The sequence below is a fragment of the Sapajus apella genome, unplaced genomic scaffold (assembly GCF_009761245.1).
Source record: "Sapajus apella isolate SASKATOON/1434 unplaced genomic scaffold, GSC_monkey_1.0 scaffold147, whole genome shotgun sequence".
NCBI lineage: Eukaryota > Metazoa > Chordata > Mammalia > Primates > Cebidae > Sapajus > Sapajus apella.
Genome location: NW_022437087.1, coordinates 1,542,136 through 1,566,173, shown reverse-complemented (window position 1 = coordinate 1,566,173; position 24,038 = coordinate 1,542,136). Strand labels below are relative to the sequence as shown.

The window sequence follows — 24,038 nt, the reverse complement described above, 5'->3', positions numbered from 1 at the left end:
GAGACTTTTCACAACAGGGCACAAAATGTAAAAGTCGTAAGCAAAAGATAGATACATTTGACCACATCAAAATAAAAGCTTCTGTATACTCAAAGCAAAACTAAACAAAGCAAGCAATAGCAAAAGCAACAAAGAAACAACGCACTCCATAAGCAAAGTTTAAAGATAAATGACAAACTAGGAAAAAAATTATTAATATTCTCATATGGAAAGAACTCCTAGAAAACGATAAGACAAAGCAAACTACCCCCCAAAAAACACAGATAAATGACATAAACAGACAATTCTGACACAAGGAAATACAAATTAAAATACAGAAAAGAAAGTTCACCCTCACTAAGAATCATGGAAATGCAAATTAAGACTGGATATCACTTTTTTCCCATGAGTGCTTCGCAGAAATGGAAGTCTACTGGCATGTGTGTGCACAAGCAGGTGTTCTTACTTTAATAGTAGTGTAGCCAGCACAGTGGATAAAGGACAGTCACTGTAGCAACTAGCTGGAAACAACCTTAATGTCCACCAACAGGGAAATGGTATAAGGGAAAACTCTGAAGCTGTTAAAAATAGTGGGATAGATCTATATACATGATATGGAAATAACTCCAAGAAATTGATACATTTTTAAAAAGCAAACTGCAAAACAATATGCCTAGTATGATCTTGCATTTAAAAAACAGAAAAAAGGCTAGGTACAGTGGCTCATGCCTGTAATCCCAGTACTTCAGAAGGCCGATGCGGAAGGATTGCTCGAGCCCAGGAGTTACAGACCAGCCTGGGCAACAAAGTGACACCTTGTCTCTACAAATAATTTAAAAATTAGCCTGGCATGGTCACATGCACCTGTAGTTCCAGCTACACGTGAGGCTGAGGCAGGAGGACTGCTTGAGGCCAAGAGGTCAAGGCTGCACTGAGCCATGTTTGTGCCATTGCACTACAGCCTGGGTGACAGAGCAAGGCCTTGTCTCAAAAAAGAAAAAAAAAAAAAAAAAGCAGAAAAAAAATCTAAAATGTTGTGTTTATGTGTATATCTATGTACATTAATAGATATGATAATAGTTAGGCCAAATTTTTAACAGTGGCTACATCTAGGAAGGGAACTGGGATGGAGTGGGTGATCACAAGAGATTATAGAATGACTTATACCATTAAACTTTTTTATTTTACAAAAAACATATTTGTGTCACTTGTTTAATAAAAAAATAATGATGCAGCACTTAAGACAGTATCTCGCATAAAGCAATTGCTCAAAAATGCTAATTTCAACTTAAAGAAAATGTTTTCAAAGAGTTAAAAAATTAAATATAAAGGATGATGCAGCAATAATGCTTCTATGGCCTGGTTCTGAATGCCATATTATACAAGTGATAGAATTCTTCCCCAGGGAACAGAAAAAGGGGGTACTTTTGGGGGAAAGGGGATTTACCAAACAACCAAAGAAAGACATCCAGGGTCTGTGTGTATTCACTGACCCGGGAACAAGCGGTAAATCAGTGTTTCTAGAAGTGCTTTACTAAAGGCGCACTCAGCAACTTACCTGTCGTCTTTGCGACAGAGGTGGTGGAGACACCATTGACCTCACTAGAACTCCTTTTCACGGGCCTTGGCTTGTATTCTCGTCTGGGGACACTGGATGCAGCTGATATTCTGTAACACACATCATAAGATGAGCCAGACATCTAATGTGGAAAGCTTTCCAAACACACCTTCTCTCTGCCTTGATGAGCATAGGAACTTAAGTTACAGCCAGTGGTCATGAAGGGCACAATTTTTACACACTGACTCTTGAGTAGCCCAAAGTTGTGGAGGTGTTATCACAAATATAGTTTGTCAACTCTGTATTTAAGCTTGTGAGTGAAATTCATCCTGAGGAAGACTAATTGGGCCAGGCATGGTGGCTCATTCCTGTAATCCCAGCACTCCGGGAAGCTAAGGTGGGCAGATCACCTGAGGTCAGGAGTTCGACACCAACCTGGCCAACATGGTGAAACCTCATCTCTACTAAAAATATAAAAATTAGCCAGGTATGGTGGCAAGCGTGTGTAATCCCAGCTACTTGGGAGGCTGAGGCAGGAGAATCACATGAACCTGGGAGATGGGGGTTGCAGTGAGCTGAGATTGCACTGCTGCACTCCAGCCTGGTCAACAGAGTGAGACTCCATCTCAAAAAAAAAAAAAAAAAAAAAAAGGCTAATTGTCTTCATCAAGTCTCTGAGGCATCCAGCAAGTGCTGGGACGTGGTCAGCAACTAGTGATGAGAGCTGCCTTTTCCCTCACTCTGCTCTTATAGATTACGATAGAATGATGAAAATACACTCCTGTGAGTAACAGGTGAACTATCTGCCTGCAGAAGTGGACGCTTCTGGATCTGAACACACCTTTGTCTTCCCTATGTAATTATATCATTGATTTAAGTAAAAATTCCTCCAAATTTACGCATTACCATAATCATGTACAAAACAATTTTCTGTTATCAAACCTGGTTAAAAAAATAGGGTATTTTTACCCCAATATTTTAATAAATAGAGTTGCCATGCATACTATATATGATATTACTAATTTTCAGAAATGTATAGACTACATCTATGATTAAAGTCACAAGGAACATAGAAATCTTTCTTTAATTGTTCAGAAGATACTTCTGACACTTTCAATACCTGTCAATATTATGAACACAGCCTGAAATTCATACTGGTGAAGTGAAAACATATCTTTTTTAACAGATATTTACATATTTTCCATACATCATCTCACTTTTTTCCATAGCTCTAGATGTTTTCTATCCCTTTGTAAATGGGGAGCTAAACTCTCATCAAATTAGCAGTGAAGCCAGGATAGTTTTGGAGGGGTTGATGTCCAAGGATGGGGAGCAACTTGGTTAGTTGCCCTAAACACAGGTTACAATAAAAGGGATTTAATGAAAATAAAAAAGAGAAAAGCTGCCAGATCCCTCTTCCCAGTTCTATCCTATTGGCCAAAGCCAGTACTTATTATCACAGTCCCATCCACACCCAACCATGAAAGCCAGTGAAAGAAAATTCAAAACAGAATGAGGCAGGGGAAGGGGCAGATGGAGAGATGGAGAGACAGACACACAGACAGAGAGACAGATAGATAGATTTCAGTAGATGTCACCTCCATAGCCCTTGGCTGGTAAGAAACATGGAGGCGCTTACCGCATCTGTAGCTTGCTCTGCAGCTCCTGCAGAATCTCTGTGGACTGTTTGTGATAGTCTAATGCAGCCTCTATGAACACGGCCAACTGGCTGACTTGTTCTACCTGCAGCAGAAGTGGAAAATTACTCCATGGAGACCAGAGTCTGTATAACATCCAGAGAGAGAGGAGACCAGCAACAAAGACCCAGCTTGGCAGGGAAGCGTCTGCCTCGGCTCTGGTCCATTTCATTTAATTTCATCTAGGAGCTCTGTATAGTAATCACACAGGTCATGGTATGGAGCTATACATGCTGGAAAAACATGTTCAAATTATTTGTGATTTTGAATTTAACTCAGTAAAAATGCCTGTTTTTCCAATTAGATGATGACTTTTCTCAGATTTTCTATGCTATAAAGTTCATGGATCTGAAAACAGAGATATAAAGTTCTTCCAGTTATAAATGAAGCCAACGTTTAGCAAAGGAACTGCCTACTTAGTGAAGTGTTTCTACCTGCACTTTCTAGCTAAGCCAAATCAAGATATTAAGTAAATTAAACAGTTAAGTACAGTAAATTAAACAGATAAGAAAGGGGGCGGTGAGCAACATGTGCCCCTGGGCCAAGACTTTCCTGTCCCCTATATGCTTTTTGTTGCTATTCACTCAACGTAATTTCTCTGAAACATGGAGCTAAAGGGAATGAACTATAAAGACACTGGCATCTCTGCTTCCCACAAATCAAGACATTCATGAAATTAGTGACCCATTTACAATGAATTTTTTTAAGCTGGGTCTTATAAGAAAAGCCTGTATGATATGGGGCTGTATAATTTGAGGAAGAGCAAACCAAGGAAGGCCTGAGAGCTTTCCTGAACCCCCACATAACCGAGGGGCTCCTACAGGAAAGAGATTAAGCTTAATTCTGGAAGCCCCAGAGGCAAGCCTCAGAGGGCTGAAGTGACAGGTCTCCCCCAGCATGAATCCAATCAACTCTAGAGCTGGACAGAGACATAAAATCAATCCTACCCTTCCCAGGCTTCCCCAATGCCTATGCGTCATTTCCACACTTCATTTTTACTCAGCTTTAGAGCAAAGTCTGCTTGCTTATTCATTTACACAATCTCACCCTGCCTAACCAACCATGGATTTGTCAGCCTTCAAAGATCCAAGCTACTTTCATTTGTAGTTGCAAATCATTCCTTAGTTGTCTGTGCTTAAATTTTTCTTACCCACTTATGCTATTTTAAACACAGCTCAATATGCATGTAAGATATACATGGAATTCCATGTGTGCCAAGCTGTGATCAGCATCTGAACAATGAAATCCTGTCGGGTTTCATTTACTTTACCAAGCTCTGTGGCTGGAAAAGCAACAAGCCTAGCCTTAAATTTCCAAAAACCCAATAAACAAAACAAAGACAGCCTGGCCCCTACCAAATCCTAGGACTTCTTAAATTTCACCTTTGGCTTTTACACGTATTTTTAAGTAAGTCCAGCGCCATGGCCTAGCACAATCATAGTAGAATTTGCTATAGAAATAATTTTTCTTCCTTATAGAGCTAGAATGGTGTGCTTGGTAAAATCTATGCCACGCCTCTCTGCCTTTAGTAAAATTTATTTGTCCTATCTTATAACCCACTTTTTAAAATGCCTACGTTTTATAATTTTTAAAGAAATAGTGAAAGCTAAATGAATATTTCTTGAAACATATTCCAGATTGGGGAACCGGAAGGGGCTGAGGGGGATTACAAGCTATCCTCTCTGCTGTGGCTAAAAAACAAGCCGATGTAATCTAGAGACACATTTGTAACTGCTCATTGGGTGGCTGACTTTGGGAAGGAAATGAATCCTGAAAACCCTTAAACCTTGGGAGACAACGGCAACACTGCCCAATGCCTGCACCTAGTAGGTGTTCAGGACAAGTCCTGAAGGGGTGGTTACTAGGTTATAAGTCTCTCTTGTTGACAGTGGAGACCAGGCCACGAGTAGATCATTTTCCTCTTGATTCCAGAAAATGTAAGCTTCCAGCTGTCCCCCAGGTCCTGAGCATTGAGCTGTGTGCTGGGGACCATGGGGACCAACAGAGTTGGACTCAGCCTCCCAAACCACAACTAGAAATAAATACCTAGACAGGCAGAACCAAGATAAAGCAACAAACTCAGGCCTAGCAAGAGCCAAAACCTGACCAGAAGGTAAACATTTCTTCCATTGTTGGAATTTTAACAGTCCATCTGTTGAATCAGAGAATGTCACCTGGGATAGAGAGAAAGGCTTAATTCCACTTCTGGGTTGAGACCTAGGCTGCCACTTTGCTGGTGCCACCTTGAGAGCAAAGTGTGACCTCACCCATGGAAATGTTCATACGATATATGCCAAGGAACTGGATTTCCAGAGAATCCACTCCCTTTTCTGAAAGTGAAGCACACTAGCTACTACAGATGGGCTCACACTCAGCTGATGCTTGAAGTGAGAAACTCATCATGCAAGCAGACTTCCATGTAAGTTAGAGGTCAAGGAGGCACAGGCCTTGGTGGATGACAAATGCATGGAGTGAGGGCTGTGAAGCTACCTGGGAGAGTCAGGGAATCATAACCAGAGAGGGCTGAGGTAGACAGAATCACGGAGCCTGCAAAGATGTCCAAGTCTTAATTCCCCAAACCTGCAAATACATTATTTTACATAGCAAAAGGGACTTTGCAGTTATTATTAAGTATCTTAAAATGAGATTATTTTGGAATGTCTGAATGGCTCAACATAATCACAATGTCCTTTAAGAGGGAGACAGGAGTGCCAACATCAGACAAGATGTGACAATGGAAACAGAGGTCAGAATATGTGAAGATGCTATGCTGCTGGCTGTGAAGAGGGAGGAAGCAAAGAATGAGCCAAGAAATGCAGGTGGCCTGTAGAAGCTGGAAAAGGCAAAGAAGCAGCTTCTTCCTCTGAAGCCTCCAGAATGAACGTGGCCCTGCCCGTACCTTGATTTTAGGACTCTAGGCTGGAAGACGGTAGATGTGTGTTGCTTTAAGCTACACTGTTTGTGGTCATTTGTTATGGCTCCAATAGGAAACTGATACAGAGCTGCTTTAGCCCATCCTCTAACCATGCAAAAACCTAACAATGAAATTAGTGCTGGCCAGGGTCCCCCATTGATGGTGACGGGAGCTGTTGCCTGGAGACACATAGGAACAAAGCTCATGGGGCAATGGGCCCATGTAGCTGGGCCTGGGGACTTCATTGCTGACTTGGCTGTACCCCAGGGCCCCTCACTCTCTTCTGAGGGGTAACACCAAAACAGGAATGAACTCAGTTTCTCTCCCATGACAGACTGCGCACAATGCACAATCCACAAGTGACACACGAGTGTCACCTGTGGATGCATTTCATTCCAAACCTCTCTTTAGCTGAAAACTAACGGAGGATTAGCAGCATATGAGGCCATGGGAGTACCTTGATCCTGGGGATGGAAACAGAGAATAGATGTCTCCAACTATAGTGGACTAAGGATACTAGAAGTTTCTAAGAGTTGTGGAAACCCCATGGACTCTTGCATAAGATCTGAGCCATTAGCCCGGCCTTGTGGGCCAACTGCAAAGGACTCAGGCTGTACCCAAAGAAGAATGGCTCAAAGGACTGCATATTGTAACAAAGGCTGTCTTAGGTCAACTCTCCAAGAGGACTGTGGAAACTGGTAGCTGAGAAGCAGGTCTGGAAACCTTCCTCCTCTGACCCTTTAGCAATCATTTACCAGGGGACTTGGTGAGCAGCCGGGTAAGTAAGCAGGGAGTGGCACACCCTGAAGCCCATGGTGAGGACAGGAGGAGAACTGGGATGTGAGCAGCTGATGCCTGTCCAGACCTGGGGTATGCAAGTGTGTCTGGCATGCATGAATAAAGAAATGCACATCTTCGAAAGATGGCAAGCCATTCTCTTTCACAGCTGAAAAGGTGCATTTCCAATAGAGGTCATCTTCAATTTACATTGTGATACAACCAGTGATTTCTTGCTCTATCATATCAAAGACGTCCACTCTTTCTGGATTCCTCAGAGAAGCTATGGAAAATTTTTCATGAATTTTGCAGTCTGGTCATAAACAGATGCCTCTTCCAATGAGGCAAAAGCCTTTATTCAGAGTTTCTGAGAAAGTTTGAGTAAGGCAATTAAATTAATAACATGGATAATAATCCCTTATATTTTTATTCTCTACTTTATCCTTCTAAAGAATTTCTCAAATGCAGTTGCTAATTTGCCTGATACCAGTCAGGTGACATGATTTTTCCAGAGGCTTAGCAGAAGCAAAACCAGAAACAGAATTCAGTTATTTCACTCCGTGCTGGGTATGCTTTCCACGAGTTAGTATTTCCAAATGCGTCTTATTCCACATATTACACTCCCTGAAACATTAGTAATAATATAATAATGTGATGGAATTCTGTGGTCAAATACATTTGGTAAACTGCCAACTGTATTTTCTCTTAGGAACTGCTTAGAGATTAATCTTTCATACTATCAAATAAAGACTCTGAAAAGTTTTGTGATAAAGAAAACTGTTTCATTTTATTTAACCCAGGGTGTCCCAAACTTATTTGACCACAGAGACATTATTAATGCAAAACACACTTAACATCCCAAGGAATGGATTTTGGAAAATCCTACTCTAGACCAAGGGAAAGACCCCAAGAATCTGGAATCTAGTAATTCCACTAGTCTTGGGAACCCATGGATGGAGGGAGGATCCCATAGCTGGGGAATGTATCCCAAGAGAGCCAGTACTGCAGGTACCTGGGCTCACTGGACTGAAATAGGCATCTTCTATGGAATATCTCTGATTTCTGCTAATGTCAAAGACCTACATTTGCTAATGGTAAGTTGTGAGGAACAAACTCTGCAAAGACAGAAGAGGGGACAGTGTGTTAACAAGCCTATGGGTGATATGCTGTTCCCGAGAAATGACAACGAAGGCTGGTAACCAGTCTCCTGACTTTCCCACACTTGATCTCCAAGAGGAGGGCTGCCCTGGGTACCTCTCAGAACCCTGCCAGGCCCAGCCTGGCCTGACAAGAAATCAGTCACGGGGCTGCCCCTCTTGGATCCCTGGAAAGTTGGAGAACCAAAAGACCTCCTGGCTTGCATCACTGTCTATAGAATAACGATGCTGCTCAGCCTCAGACAAGATGTGAAAAGATGCTCAATGTCTCCATTCCAGCTCCTACTCACAAAACAACCAAAGGCTACAGTGTGGGGCCAAAGCAGACTCTTCTTTGTTCTCCCATTCCCAGTTCTGCCAAAAGCAGATGAGAAAATAGATATAACTTCTACCCAGGAATGTTAGAGTGAGCACGTCATGTCCCTCTACCTCCCCTTCCTGTGGTATCTGTCTAACTGATGAGATTGCGGTGTTGGCACCCACTTGGCCCTAATAACCAGGGTGTCTGGACACTGAGATGAAAGGCAGTAGGGACCTGGCTCCGGGCTCTGGATTTCTCAAGAAAGTGGGTTTGTGAAGTGGCCACAAGATCGTGTGTCATCTGGCTTCGTGGTCCTGCATCTACTCTCCCTCCAGGAGCTCAGGCCTTGTGGGCCAACTGCGAAGATCCAAGGTCTAGACTTGAGGCCAGGAATAGCTCATTGCACTTCTATCGTGGGCCCAGGCCCAAGCTCTCCCTTCCAACATGGCTTCCTAGAGAGTCCTGCTCTCTGGGCAAGGGGCTGGCGTGTGATCCTGTGTGGCTCCCCCAGTTTGTTTCTCTGCTGGGAGAATGCAGAGGTGAGGCCAGATGAATGATCACACCCTGGAAACCCCTGCAAATGGCCTGTTGGCCAGAAAACCCTAGGAAGTATTGTGCCTGGAGACCCAGGAGAGACCAAGTCTGTGAATCCAGTCAGGGTTCTCCTCATATCAGTCAGAGCTTTGGCAATCAATTTCTTCTGAGGTATTCCCTGGTGAAGCTTTTACTGTGTCTTAGCCAGAACAAGACATGAGGGCTGGAGGAGGCACCAGCTCTTCCCCCAGAGTGAGATTTTGGTCTCTGAATTGTCAGTGCCAGACAGAAATGGGCAGGTAGCACCAGAGCACCAAGCACACCCATCGCAGAGGGTTTCCCGTCATTCACCTTTCTCTGCTTATTTGCTTTCTCTTTGGAGCAAATGCTTCTAAGTCCTCTCTCCAGCCCCATTCTCCTCCCGTAGATGAGGCTGGGGGTACTCCCAAGTTAGTAGGATGGGTTGCTCTGCTGCAGTCACTGGCTTTGCAGGGTTTGGGCTGGCAAGGCTTCCCCTCACCCAGTTTCAACATCTCAGGCTGTGTCTGGGTGGTGAGGCAGGCTGGCTCTCCATTAGAGCTGGCTGTCATCCACCAAAGGAGCAAGGAGGAGAAAGTGCCATCAGGACTTTAGGCCCAGGCCATGTCCTTCAGCACAGTGGACCAGAAGGTCTGTATTTTACAATTTTCAGGTGTTCTCATCAGTTAAGGAGCTGTCCTTTGATTCCAATCTGGCTTTTGTGTCACTTCCTCCATTGGTCAGAACCCAAAGGGTGAATGGCCGTGACTGACATCCCAAAACTTCCCACCACAGTAACAGAAGCATGTCCCACTTGTGTCTGGAGGATGCATCAGGGCCTCCACTGCCTGCTACCAGGCTTTCCTTGTAGCCACTCATTTGACAGTTTCTGTACCTTGTCTCCAGCGGGTACCAGATCAGGTGGAAGCACCGTCCAATCCATCAGGCAGCAGCAGCCGAAGACCCACTGTGTTTGACATGGTAATTAGAACAGGTCCCAGCCATCTTTAGTTTCTGCCAGGAAATCCAGCCCTCCCCAGCTATACTGAAGCACAGCTTGTCATGCAGGGCTTCCCCACCAGGAAAGGAAGCAACATAGCAACAAGAGGTTGAGGGACCAAGGTTGGACATGTAGGTGGTGACTCAGAGGGGGCAGGAACCAGAGTCCCATGGGCTGCAGGACCACCAGCTCTGGCCTGGTTGTTGGAGATGGGCCAAACACAGGGCCAAGGGTTCAACGCATGCCCCATCCACCATGTATTGGCATTTTTTCTTTATCCAAACAAGTCACATTCTCTGTTTGTCCCCAAGCACCAGGCAGTATCAGCATTGGCATGTCAGGTCCAAGGAGTGACCCAGAGGAGATTTTTCTCTACCTTGCCTGGTCAACAGGAGAGGACGTTCAGACCACCTGGCTATGGCACAGACACACTGACATGGAAAAGGATGAGGTGCTGCCCTCTGATCTAACTTGTGTTGATCCCAAGCAGAGTGAAGATGGGCTTCTGAAGCCTACATAATTATTTCTGAGTCTCCTCAGCTATTAACCTGGGTAGGAGAAAAGGTAAACGCAAGTGCGCCATGATAGGGACCATCAACGGCACCCCCTCAGCCCCATTATCATGGGGCGGCAGTGAATGGTAGCTCTTGTCACTGCCATCATCACCACTACTGTCTTTATCACTATCACCACCATTACTGCAAGAACCAGCAGCCACAGCACACCTAGTAGCCACTGCAGCTTCACACAGCAGGAGAGACAGGGGAGGGAGGAAGGGAAGAACCTAGTTCCCAGGCAGCCTGGGCAGCCCCCCTCTGTTTCATAACATTGGTCTCCTCCCACCTCAATAGCAGAAGTAGAAGCCAGAGAACCTCTCCCTGTGAAGGTAAAGACCCCAGGATCCAGGCCAGAGCTGAACAGGGGAAACCTCCACTCACCCACAGGCCAGCTTCCCATGGGAAGCCTTGGAGAAAACACTGCCACCAGGTGGGGCAAGGCCGGCACCAGGGTCCCTGAGGAGCCTGGGCTAGGAACCAGCTCTTCCTTCTGCCGGCACAGGGTGGGAGGGCTTAGCCCATTTGTGACAGGCAAAATACATTTCACTGTCAAAACATGGACAAATGACTGAGCTTTTATAATGAAGGAATCCTTTTTGACTTTTGACTGATACTAAGGGGAAAGCTGAGGTCTTCTGGGTCAACTGCAAGGCTGGCATGGCTGAGACAGGCTACCCTCACGAGCACTTTGCAAAAACTCATCATCATGGTTCCCCCATGAAGGTAATGAATGGAACAAATGGGTCAGATGGCACATCTGACACACAAGACACAATCTCAGAGTTTAAACCACGAATGGGCCCAGAGCCAGCAGGGCCCCACAAGGAGTATCTGATACATGTCACACTTCAAATACATTTTCTAAAGACTTCAAAACAATAGGGCAATCTGAAACTAAACGAAATGGCTGTTGCTTAGGGACAATTTCAAGAGAAAATTTGTATATTTAAAGAAAAACAGAGATACCAAACTGCCACACCTCCTCCTACTTCTCAAAAAAAAAGTGAAAAAAAAAAAAAAAAAATTAAAAGGAATAATATAGTAGAATGTACTTTTCAGGCCTCAGTGGTTTCATGAGCATGGGAAATTTCAAATTGGCATTTCCAGTTGGGAGAATAAATTCTCTGGGATGAATGTCTTGTCACTATTGGACATAATCCCTTCACACATCCACACATCGCCACGGTAAATAAACGGTGGTCAATGCATTTTGTTTGACTTCACTCAAAAGATGTAAGCCTTCAGTGTACCCTTGAATCAACTGCTATAATTACAGCATGGTCTTGAGGATAAATAAACCTCCTGACTTGTTCCCACAGGTTTAAAAGCTTAACAATTAGGACCCAAGCTAAAGCTGGTGCTGAGACGGCTCCTGGCATCGCTGAGCCCAGGCTGAAGCACAGGCTAAGGAGGGAGGCAGCTGGTCGACAGGCAGTCATGGTGCCAATGGCCCCTGCAACTCAAGGCCGAGCAGGGAGGCTGCCCCCACCTGTGTGTTGCCTGGTCAAGAGTCACCGGGCCTCCTTAATTCCATTTCACTTGACTTGACTTAAACAAATAGAAGACTGACATTTCTGAGGGATAAGACCTGAGACCTTCACAATTCCCAGGCCCACAAGCACCGCTATGGAACAGCTGAAAAATTTAGGTCCTGCTTTTGTGTCTTGAATGTGCGCTATGACAGGTAAAGGCGTCAGAGAGCTGGGATGACAGCTGCTCTCCCTTAAACATCTCCCTTGCCGACTGCTTTTCAGTCTTAGCAAAATGGCAAATTACCACATGACCTGGACTTTCCATTCTCCTGTGAAACCACAAGTGCTATGGCCTCACATTCAAAAGCCAGTCTACTTCGCAATCTTCAGAGACAACCTCTGAAGCAATCCTGGGATAAACAGGACTCCTCAAGATTTAAGATATGAGTCAGGGGCTGGGTGTAGTGGCTCATGCCTATAATCCCAGCACTTTTGAGGCTGCGGTGGGTAGATGGCTTGAACCCAAGAGTTCACGACCAGCCTGGGCAGCAGGGTGAAACCCCCATCTTGACAAAAAATTATCCTGGTTTGGTGGCATGCGTGTGGTCCCAGCTACTCAGGAGGCTGAGGTAGGAGGATCGCTTGAGCCTGTGAGGTCAAGGCTGCAGTGAGTCACAATCACACCACTGCACTCCAGCCTGGGCAACAGAGTGAGACTCTGCCTCCAAAAAAAGATGTGAGCAAGGCTTGCTGGATGTCTGAAATAATCTCTGGTAGGAGAAAGGAGATAATTCTGGAAACTTGCATAACAACCAAGGCTTTAGAGCAAGTTTGTCCAACCTGTGGCCCACAGGCCGCATGTGGCCCAGGACAGCTTTGAATGTTGCCCAACACAAATTTGTAAACTTTCTTAAAAACAGTATGAGAGTTTTTTGCAATTTTTTAAAGCTCATTAGCTATTGTTAGTGTATTTTATGTCTGGCCCAAGACAATTCTTCTTCCAATATGGCCCAGGGAAACCAAAAGATTGGACACCTCTGCTTTAGAGCTTTTCAACATGCGCAGATCATAGTCATACAGTCAATGTTTTATTCATTTACATTAATGTCTCCTGTTTGATTTAAATACTTACATCATTTTCTAAAAAATTAAACATGCTTCTTTCAGCCAACTCCTTTGACTCTTCAAATTTTTCTACCGCTTGTCTGACTTCTTCGTCCGGTATCTTACCTACTCTTTTCTTTTTATAATCGTAATCCAGGCGGCGGCCTTCCAGCTTTTTCAGGTGGTGCTAAAGAAACAGAAAGGAGTCCCTCAGAGAGGCACTACATCCAAAACCCGGCACAAAAAATTACTTCTATGGAAGTGGTCGTTGCTTTTTCTCAGCCTAGATTCTAGAGGGCAGAAGCCCACCTTACACTGCTGTTGGGAGCACCCCAGCAGCTGATGGAGGCTCCCCTCGCTTCAGGTGCTCAAAGAATATTTGTGGAATGAAGGAATGAATGGACAGATCAGTGATAGAATGAGTGTCTGTATGGCACATAAAGATGCTCAGATCCATGCTCAGATATTATTTTCCAGCGTTCTTTATACGATCCCTCACTTCAGACTTCTTCATGTCCAGGTAATTTCTAACCAGGTTAACCAAGCAAAACAAAGTAGGAACATTTATTCTGGCACTATTGTCAAGTCCTGACTAAGTAGTAAGAAGACTATAAAAACACAAATTTCTACTGTCCCTTAGAATATAAATCGATCTCCATAAAGTTCCCAAACAATCATGAAATAAGTTGCATAAAACACTGTTAATGAATACAAAGGAGAGATATTACTCACATATGACCTCTGAGGTGGTAAAATTTCTAAACAATATTATAACCCCTTTAACAAAATATAACAGAACTGTCCACTCATGGAACAGGCTGCCTTGTGTAGCAGTAGGTTTCCCATCAGAGTTTGTGTCCAAGCAGAGACCCCATGAGAAACAGTATAGAGGGGTATAGCTATACAGGACAAGGGAGGGAGAGTTTATGGCTGTAATCCTCATAAATCAGATACTTGACATCTAAAGTATATGTGGAAACTGATCATCCCACTGAAGCACAGAGATAACTTGCACTATTCATTTTAGCAGGAAGCACTGATTCTAATTTCCATGACTCGGTGAAGAGCACACGGGACCCAAAGAGTAAGAAGCATCTCTCTCCTATGCTCTGTGACTTTGGGCTGGTCCCTAATCCCTCTGTACCTCTACACAGACATCTGAAAGTCAGCCATGTGTCAAATAAACAGGCTCCCAACCCCTGATTTCTGAGGCACACAGGGCATAGCTGAGACTGTGAAAGGCGTCCTAAACCTTGGACTCTTCGCTTTCCATCATCCACATGATTTAAGTTTAGATGTACAGTTCTACATCAAACAGCAGCTGAGTAACAAGATGGCATTTAGAAAATTATTTTGTTGCATAGGGAACTGCAACATTCCAGTATAAGTATATTATACACATTTCACCCACTTACTACTCAGGACCACATATGTGTCTGTGGCTGGCCAGGTGAAGGAGCAGTGCTGACTTTTCTTATGACCTTCCTCCACGATGACAGCACAAGAAATGAAACTTGCTAGATGTCAGCAAAGGAGGCATTTGGGGGAGATGTTTTGGCATCCCCAGAACCCAGACTATCACTTCTAGGATCAGCCATTCAAAAATAATTTATAAAAACATCTCCTATACCCCACCAACATATACACCTACGACATACCCACAAAAATTAAAATTAAAATAATGTGTAAGCACAAACCACGTGGCAGGCTTGTGGTTACATCAACGAACAAACCCCAATGCCTCACCCCAAGGAATGGGCCGCCCAACATGAGCAAAAAGTAAGCAAGAGTGCTCATGGTGCAGGCGGCACAGAAGGGGCACCCCATGGAGTCTAGGAAAAGAACAAACAGCTTCCCAAAGGAAAGCATATCTGGGCTGGGGAGTGAGGTGACTCGGCCAGGAGAAGGGGTGAAAGGACAAAGACCGCTCTTGACCACTGGCATCACATCGCACTCCCTCCTGTCCATTCTCCAGCCCACAGCTAGGGCGCCCTTCCTGATCTGCAAACCGTCCTGGCTGCCCACAGGCAGTGGAGTGAAGATGCAGCCCCTCAGCCCTTCACGGCCTGACCCCTCCTTTCCTCTGTGGCCTTATTGCTACCCCTTCAGCACATGAACTCCACCCAGCCTCACTGAATTATTTCCAGCTCCCTGGTGACGCTTTGCTTTGTGCTTTCTCCCCATTTGCACACCCCAGACTCCCAGTCTGGAAAGGATGGGCTGGAACAGTGGTTTTTGAACATTAGCATGGCTCCGAATCACCTGGAGGACTTTATAAAACACAGACTTGCTGGGCTTCACCCTCAAGATTTCTGATTCAGGAGGTAAGGGATGGGGCCCAAGAATTTGCATTTTTCACAAGTGATGTTGATGTTGCTGGTCCAGGGACCATACTTTGAGAATCAATAGGTCTGAAGAAGGGAAAACAGGATACGCGCAAGGCCCAAATGGCCTCCAAGCTGTCCCAGGCTGCCCTCAGACATGCTGGAGGGCACCTGGAGGACATCTTCTGTGCATATCCATAAGAGAGTGCTTGTACCTCCAGAGAAGTCCCTGGTTGTGCAGAAGTCTCGGGGCTGTTTTTGCACATCTACAAAAATGCCACCACGTAAGTGGTATGCAGTTACTTCCAGGTACCTGAAAGTTCCCGTACAAGCCATTTTTAACAGTTTTCCAAATGAAACATTCAATTTCTAGGTATTGATTTTCTTGAGAAGTAATGGAAAGTAATGACCACCAGGGCAACACATCAAAACTTGCAACTATGGTATGATTTTGATAATAAAAAAATCAACTACAAAGTTATACAATTACTTTATGTGATAAATGGTGCAGAAATATGGATATTTAGCCTGGCTTTGAGCTGGCTTCAACTAGATACAGAATTTCCAGCTGGAAGAATATGGCTTACATCCCGTCCCATTATCCTGCCCTATCTCCAGGGTAGATAGGGCTAATGGATCCTGGCACTCCTTTCCAGTGAACCCAGGAAAATAAAACTGAGTTATTTTTACCCTACCTACAAGTATCATAAGATGATTCCATCAGCGAGTCCCTGTTGAAACGTTCTAATGATTTTAAATACAAACATCATTTTGCAACAGATATATTTATATCCTGGAAGACTTACCCCAATCTCTTTTAAATCTTTATCTTGTAGTAACTGAAGTGGATCAATAAAAGTTTGCTTTACATTAATATCAAGAGAGTCTTTCACCTCAGCCATTAGCTTCATGGATTCACCAACTTCTATCAATGCATTGCCTTGAATAGAAAACACAAATACAAAAGGTTCTTCGGGAGACTACTCCAGGTTAACAGTGCTATTTATTTCATTATTTACCAAAAGTCTGTGGATGATGGTGTAGCAAGGTCCTTGCTGCAGGGCCTCTGAATCCTGGATCAGAATGAAAAAGAAAAGGCAAGGCTTCCTATTTTCTGCGTTTTCCTCTCTATGTTCTGCACTTCGCCACCACAGCAAATACAGCTGAGGCGGGCAGACCGAAGTACTTACCATTTGGGCCACTAGATGGAGATAAAGATCCTTTTCAAAAAACTGGTACTTTGGGAAACTGGCACGGAGGGTTCCTTGGAAGCTCGAGAATAAATCTCTTTGTAAACAATGAAAAGATTCACTCATGGGACTAAGTGTTAACCAATAAAGATTACAATAGAAATAAACAAATAAAACATCTCAGCTTCTAGCTGTGAGATCTTCTCAAGGCTACTCCCTGTATCCTTCTAGAAGGTTCTAAGGCTCCCTGCCTTCTCTTGATGTCAAAGAAAGCCTGCTGATGTCACATGGGACATCCTGTCAGCAGGGTGGGGTGGGGGTCTGGTGGTGCACTGGGGCCCAGGCCAGCCTTTCTGGCTTGGATAGTGACAGGCAGTTTTTCCTGGATTACAGCATGGTATCTCAGTCCAGTCAATCTATAGTAATTTGCAAGATTATTGCAAACCAGGTGCCCTCTAGTTCTCTGTACAATGAGGGTTGCAGGGTCTCTAGAAAACATGCCTGGCAAACACTGGACTAGAATGAACTATTTTTCCTATATTTGGGGTTTTCCAAATTGATCTTGTAAAAAGATGGAGATTGAGGTTGCTCAATTTCTAGGCTTGAAGGAGATCTTAAAGCCCAGCCTAAATCTGACCTTTGAGTTGTTTCCCCCATCAGTCGAGGGCACGGATAACGTATTCCCCTGTAAAACAGAGATGGCGGCCGGGCGCGGAGGCTCACACCTGTAATCCCAGAACTTTGGGAGGCTGAGGTGGGCAGGTCATGAAGTCAGGAGTTTGAGCTCAGCCTGACTAACATGCTGAAACCCCATTTCTACTAAAAATACAGAACTTAGCTAGGTGTGGTGGTGTGTGCCTGTAATCCCAGCTATTGGGGAGGCTGAGGCAGGAGAATCGCTTGATCCTGGGAGGCAGAGGTTGCAGTGAGCTGAGATCACACCACTGCACTCTAGCCTGGGCGACAGAGCAACACTCAGTAAAAAAACAAAACAAAATAAAAAAAACCAGAAACATACTAGATAGATAGGACCTTGCAAAACAGAAGTCGGAACCGTTACTCTAAACTAAGGCTTTCTCAGGACTCCATTCAGACCCAGTGGTAGCTTCATTCCTCCTTGGAAGCTAAATTTCCTTAGCTCAACTCTCCAAAGTGTGTTTCTAAATCATTCCTAAATGAAGACGAAATGTCCCTTCCTAGCCTGTGGACTCTTTTCCTGCCCAAATGGTGAGAAATGGTATTGCTTGACCCCCCAATCCAGCCCCTCTGCCACCAGTGCCAATGCCTCACAATGTCAATGACAGAAATATTTTCATATGTTGGAGACTCCAAAGATGACACTCTGCGCAGGGGCCACCTCCCTAAATCTGACATTCCCTCTCCTTGTCCGAGACTGGTGCTGTCAAATTCCACACGGGTCTGGGGCTCAGCTTCCACCCACTGAGGTTTCTGCACTGTAGGAGGTCCTAGCATGTGGCCACCCAAAAGAAAACATCCAAAGGCACAGCCTCTTCCTTGGAACAGCAGAAGTCTATGTGTTCTTGATGCCCTGCTGACATCAGTTCTCTTCCTTAACCTGAGTTCCTTTAGGTTGCTGGGCACCTGGGAAGCTACCAAACTGTCTGGCTGTCACTAAGGCCAGGTGCACAGCAGGAACGTCCTTGGATTTCAAGGCCTGCCTGGCAGTCTCACCTGTCTCCTTCACTGATGTGCCTTCAGAGTAAGAAATAGGCCATCTCGTCCCCATTGGCCCTTGGAATGAAAATAAAATTCATATTATACTGCTCTAAGGGTTAATGTTACCCTTTGTCACTAATTAATGTTTGGATGCTTGAATTTTAAAATTTTTTTCAAAAGATATTTTTCTCCAATTTCCTAGAATGATTACTGTGGCCAAATATTTGATTTCTCAACTTCCATCTCCTGCCTTGTTACTACTACTTGAATAGCAAATATGCCAAATTCGTTTGGAATACCTAATACATTAAATCCAATTCATCCTCAATTTAATGTATTAATTTAAATGAATCTCAGTCAAAATTTAATGACTTTTTTAAATAGCAGGGACTTAAGTTTCACCTGGAAAAATAAAACCAGTAAGTGTGTCTGTAAACTTTTTACAATAAAATACCTAAATTTTTAGTAAAATATATTAAAGTATGTTTTAAAACTTCAATGCTTAAAACAACATGACGCTGAATCAAAACAGGATATAGATCAATAAACAAAAGAGAAAGACCATAAACAAGCTTAATGTATAAAAATTTAGTCTATAATAAAAGAATCATTTCAAAACATCAGGAGAAAGTTGGACTTTTCCATAAAGTACTGGAACAAGCTATTTATTTGTCAGAAAACAAAATTAGAACCCGATTGCACTATAGCTCCAATAAATGCAGGAGCTTGGAAATTTAAAGTTAAGAAAATCCAGGATTCAAAAACAAGCATAAATAAACATTTATAACCTTTGCCAGGGAGTGGAATGAAAAAGATTTTCTAAATATGATTCCAAAAAGCTAGAAACCATAAAGGAAGACTAAAGAGCTTCGCTAAATAAAAAATAAAAATCTCTCTCCATTGAAATGACCTTCATAAACAAGGTCCAGGGGTAAATGCTTACCTGGGACAAAACTTCGTCAACATACAAGACAGTCAATGAGCAAATATCCTGACCATTTAAAGACTTCATGAGACAGGAAGGAAAGAAATTGACCTCCTAATGCAAAAGCAGGCCAAGGACACAAACACACGATTCACAAAACCAATGACAAACACACAAAATAACTCTACCTCACATGTGATCCAAAACGGCAATGAGATATCATTTTTATACACTACATATCAAATGATCAGTTATTTAAAAGTAAACTAGAAAGATAATCCCTGGGGTCATGAACTGTATTGAGAAACATACTCTCACTCACTCCTGGCAACAGTGTCAAAAGGGTGGAACCCTTCTGAAGGGTGAGCTACGAATATGCTTTCAAAACCTGAAAAATGAGCATGCTCTTGACTCAGGAATTTTATACTAGGCATTTTTTCTAAATTATGTCAAAGAATATCATTTTGGATATCCCCAAAGATCTACCTATGGAAATGGTTATTATAAATGCTATGTAAAATGTTTTTACATAAAGAAAAATTTATTTAGTAAATGAGATTGACTGAACAAACTATGACACACGGAATATTATGTAGCCGCTAAAAACAATATCATAGATTATTTTATGATATGAATTATTTTATGATTATGGATCATGATATAGTCAGTGTTACCAAAGAGTATATGTACTATGCCCTTATTGTCTTTTTTTTTTTTTTTTGAGACAGAGTCCTGCTCTGTCACCAAGTGCCAGGCTGGAGTGCACTGGTGTGATCTCGGCTCACTGCAACCTCCACCTCCTAGGTTCAAGCAATTCTCCTGCCCCAGCCTCCCAAGTAGCTGGTACTACAGGCATGTGCCACCATGCCAAGCTAATTTTTGTATTTGAGTAGAGATGGGATTTCACCATGTTGGCCAGGATGGTCTCGATCTCTTGACCTCATGATCCACCTGCCTCGGCCTCCCAAAGTGCTGGGATTACAGGTGTGAGCCACCGCGCCCGGCCTTATTGTCGTTTTTAAAAGTACATGTGAATACATATAATAAAAATAAACAAGGTATAAAAGATACACAACAGGCCAAGTGCTGTGGCTTACTCCTATAATCCCAGCACTTTGGGAGGCCAAGGTGGGCAGCTTGCTTGAGGTTAGGAGTTCAAAACCAGCCTGGCATTATGGCGAAACCCTGTCTCTCTTAAAAATACAAAAAATTAACCAGGCATGGTGGCTTGAGCCTGTAATCTCAGCTACTCAGAAGGCTGAGGCACAAGAATTGTTTGAACCTGGGAGGCGGAGGTTGTAGTCAGCCAAGATCATGCCACTGTACTCCAGCGTGGGAAAAGACCTGGTCTCAAAAAAAAAAAAAAGACACACAACAGAGTTTAATTAGGCCAATCAGTGGATATGGGATTACAGGTGATGTTAGTATTTTTCTTCATTTTACTTACCTATCTTTTCTAAACCTCCTGCCATTTAACATGTATTACTTTGGTAATGTGGAAAAATAACAAAGGTTGTTAAACTAAAGGGTTTGTGCATAACCTAAAAGCATACTGGAGGAGTTCTCAGCTCCCCCAGGTGATCTCTGCATAACTCACCAAAGGTGGAGTCTTCCCCGAGCTCCTTCCCATATTTCAGCATACAGTCCCCCAGCAAGCCTTCTGTCTGCGGGTATCCCGTGGTCTTCACCTGCCCTCGGATCTTCGACACAGTGTTCAGCATTCCTAGCTTAGCTCTGTATGCTTAAAAACATTGTCATTTGTAATTCTTTAAAGTTACAAGATGGAGTGGCAGGTACATAGCATTTAACAAGCGCAGCTGCCAAAACTGAGATCACCTTAAACAAAATGCCAGCAACCCAAGGCCTGAAACGAACGTGTGTGAACTAGTTAATTTTCCCATGTAATTTTCTAGGTTCTTTACCAAGGTGGGTGGCTAAGTGCCCTGTTGCACAGCCATCATGAACCACAGAAATGATGGCGCACATTGCTGACTTCAAATAATAGTGACCCGGGCTTTTCTGAGCACCACCCCTCAAGTGAGACCCTTTGGAAAGCTTGCAATTGCTAACACGTGAAGTCAGACACTGACCCTACGTGACACCAACATGCTTTTTCTTTAAATGTAAACAAAAACAGAATTGCCGAGGAGGATGTTTCAAACAACCAACTGATCACTCTTTTGCTCTTCCCAAGGACTGATTCAGCCTAATGGTATTCAGAATTATGGGAGGCAGGTGCTGCTGTTTAGGAGGCAGAACCATAGGAAGAAACAGAACCCCCCCCACCACCCCTAGTGAACACTAGCCTTGTGTGGCTGGTCCCAGGTGCAGCTCAGCCCCCGCTCCCTAAGGAGGTGACAGGCATCACTGTCTTACCTTCTTTTACTTCCTCTGACTCAGGCAATGAGTATTTACTCATTGCTGCAACAACACACTTGCTTATTACTGGGACTCCAGAGACAGCCTTTGCTCTCAAGGAGCTCACAGTCTACTTCCCACTGTCGGAGGGGGATATGGGATGCAGAGGAATGTAGATGAGAGCTATTAAACTGGGTAAGAGGTTGCTAGGGCTGCCTCTTCTCTAGGAATAACTAGAGACCTCTGGCCACTGGACACTTTTATTGCTGGCCAACACCTCCTTATCTCATTCAAGGGTCAGATGGTTGAGGGTGGAGTATCTGTCTGACTTCATAGTGTATTCCAGCACCCCAAAATCCTCTTGTGCAGAGAAAGCACTTATTAAATATTTGACTGACTGACATATCAGGAAAAGAAACTGGCATGGCTCATTTCAATCACTGAGCAGCCAGGGACAAGATACATTCTTATGGTTTTCAAAGCTATCATCATCAATGCAACTGTAATGAACCTGCCTGGATACATCTGATAAAATTTATATTCTTAAATTTTTACTTTCTCAATTTTCAAATGGTTAGGTTTGTGCTGATTCCTACAGCCAAGGGAATCACAGGAACTCCATGCAAATAATAAATTTCTAAAAAGGAAAGTCAGCTTCAGAAATCTACAGAACTCAAGGCTTAGGCGCCCTCTACTGGTTCCTATAATTTACAACTTGGGAAAACATCTAAGTCCCCAAGATGCTGCTTGGGGACCTAGAAACCCAGACCTTCTGTGGAGAAGCTGATGTGACACTCGACGCACACCATCTTTCATATTTACCACACCTTCTTTCTCCAGCATTTGAGCCATGAAGAGAACGCTCTTTCAAATTAACATATACTTCTATGTATATGGTACACAAAAGCAGAATTAAAAAAAAATTATAAAGAGGATATAAGGGAGTAAGAAAATATTTGCCAAATGTTTAGTGGCTTTCTGAAGTAACTCATAAAAAACCCTTGCCCAGCGCTGCCTTGTTGCTATGACCAGAACTCCATTCGGATGATGTCAACCGAAGTTCACAGAAATAGTTGTTCTGTTTCTCATCAGTAGGACTGAACGCAACTACCTTTGGTCACTAGAGACTCAGCTTTAAAAACTGAATTTCATTACTGGGACACAGAGGACATTGTTTCTAGATTATGTCAACTAAACACCAAGTAAACATGGGTTATTAGGGTCTGTGACAGCAAATAAACAAGAGAATATTTCAACTTTACCTGGATTTGGCTGAAGATATTCAGTGGTTTTTGAAAGAATTTCTGCAACAGCTTTATTGGTAACATCTATTTTCTTAAAAGCAAAATTTTTAAAACATTAGTAAATGACAAACTCAAAAAATTCGCAGAAGAACAAACAGAGGAGTAATTTTAATTAATTTAATTCTTATAACACCACTATGATGATTTTATCCAAATGAATGTTTTCAACATTTTTGGGAGAGGCAACATTTTTTCAGTTTTTGATTTTGGAACATCACCTCCTTCCAGTGATGCTGGAGAACATTAATTTACTTTTCCTTTTAACATTAAAATGAATATTAAGGTAATATTTAGAAAATCTGCAAAAGTTATTATGCTCCATTAGATGATTAGATATACTTGGAAGTCTCTCAAAGCTAAGACTAGACATGAATCAAACTCTCCTTTTGATAGGTGAACTTGAATTTCTATACTTATATAAGGATGCTATAATAATGATTCATATTGGCAACTAGCTCAGTAATCAATAAAAGAATCATAATCATTAATATTATAATACAATAAACATATTCATTTGTGCTATGGTCAGAAGATGTTAACATCAAAGTTCTCCCCAAACCTTCCCTGAAAGTTAACCCTTTCTAGTTAAGACTGAATCTTTCCTTGTGCAAAACCATTCCTGGACTTTGTGGTTGTTAGTTAACCAGAGAGCTAATATGGGAATAGACAATAAAATTAAAATGCAAGTTGCAATAGCTTTATTTATACCATCAGTAGTCCAGGAGAAAATGTAAAGAAAAAGATATTATTCATAAAAGCAATAAAATGCAATAACAAGGAATAACTATTATGGGACATTCACAACACCTATTTGAAAAACCACATTCTTAGATGGGAAAACTCAATTTTGGAAAGATATGCATTCTCCCCAAATTAAGATGCAAAATTCATTCAAATCCCATCATAATTTCAACTTTTTTATTTTTTGTTACAATTTGGCAAATTGATAGTAAAGTGATTTTTCACATTATATACATGATTAAAAATATCAATCAAAAAAAAAGACTATAAAATGACTAACATATAAAGGACAGTATTTTGAAACACTGGAGTAGGAAGAAACTTCTAACCGGGACCTGAAACTCAAATGTCATAAATAAAAAGACCAAAATTCTTACTCCATAAAAGCTTAACAACTGAACAGAAAAAGACACAGCACATGAAGTTTGACAAAAGTGGCCAACAAAAATAT

General features: G+C 42.8%; 1 protein-coding gene across 4 annotated transcripts in view; it reads right to left on the bottom strand.

Moving 5' to 3' along the window:
• The window catches only part of SH3GL3 (SH3 domain containing GRB2 like 3, endophilin A3), a 143,741-nt gene that overhangs the window by 23,584 nt on the left and 96,119 nt on the right, over positions 1 to 24,038 (bottom strand). For 3 of the 4 annotated variants that reach the window (XR_004264668.1, XM_032264797.1, XM_032264799.1), the window contains exons 3-8: positions 22,805 to 22,877; positions 20,782 to 20,925; positions 16,199 to 16,332; positions 13,097 to 13,255; positions 3,177 to 3,280; positions 1,538 to 1,647 (exon numbers count right to left, since the gene is read on the bottom strand). Coding sequence is in view for 3 of the 4 variants with exons in the window: in XM_032264797.1 (XP_032120688.1) it covers positions 1,538 to 1,647; positions 3,177 to 3,280; positions 13,097 to 13,255; positions 16,199 to 16,332; positions 20,782 to 20,925; positions 22,805 to 22,877 (724 nt within the window). In the remaining variant the exon portion in view is untranslated. The remainder of the gene's footprint in view (positions 1 to 1,537; positions 1,648 to 3,176; positions 3,281 to 13,096; positions 13,256 to 16,198; positions 16,333 to 20,781; positions 20,926 to 22,804; positions 22,878 to 24,038) is intronic. The other variant, XM_032264798.1, reaches the window with a different exon arrangement.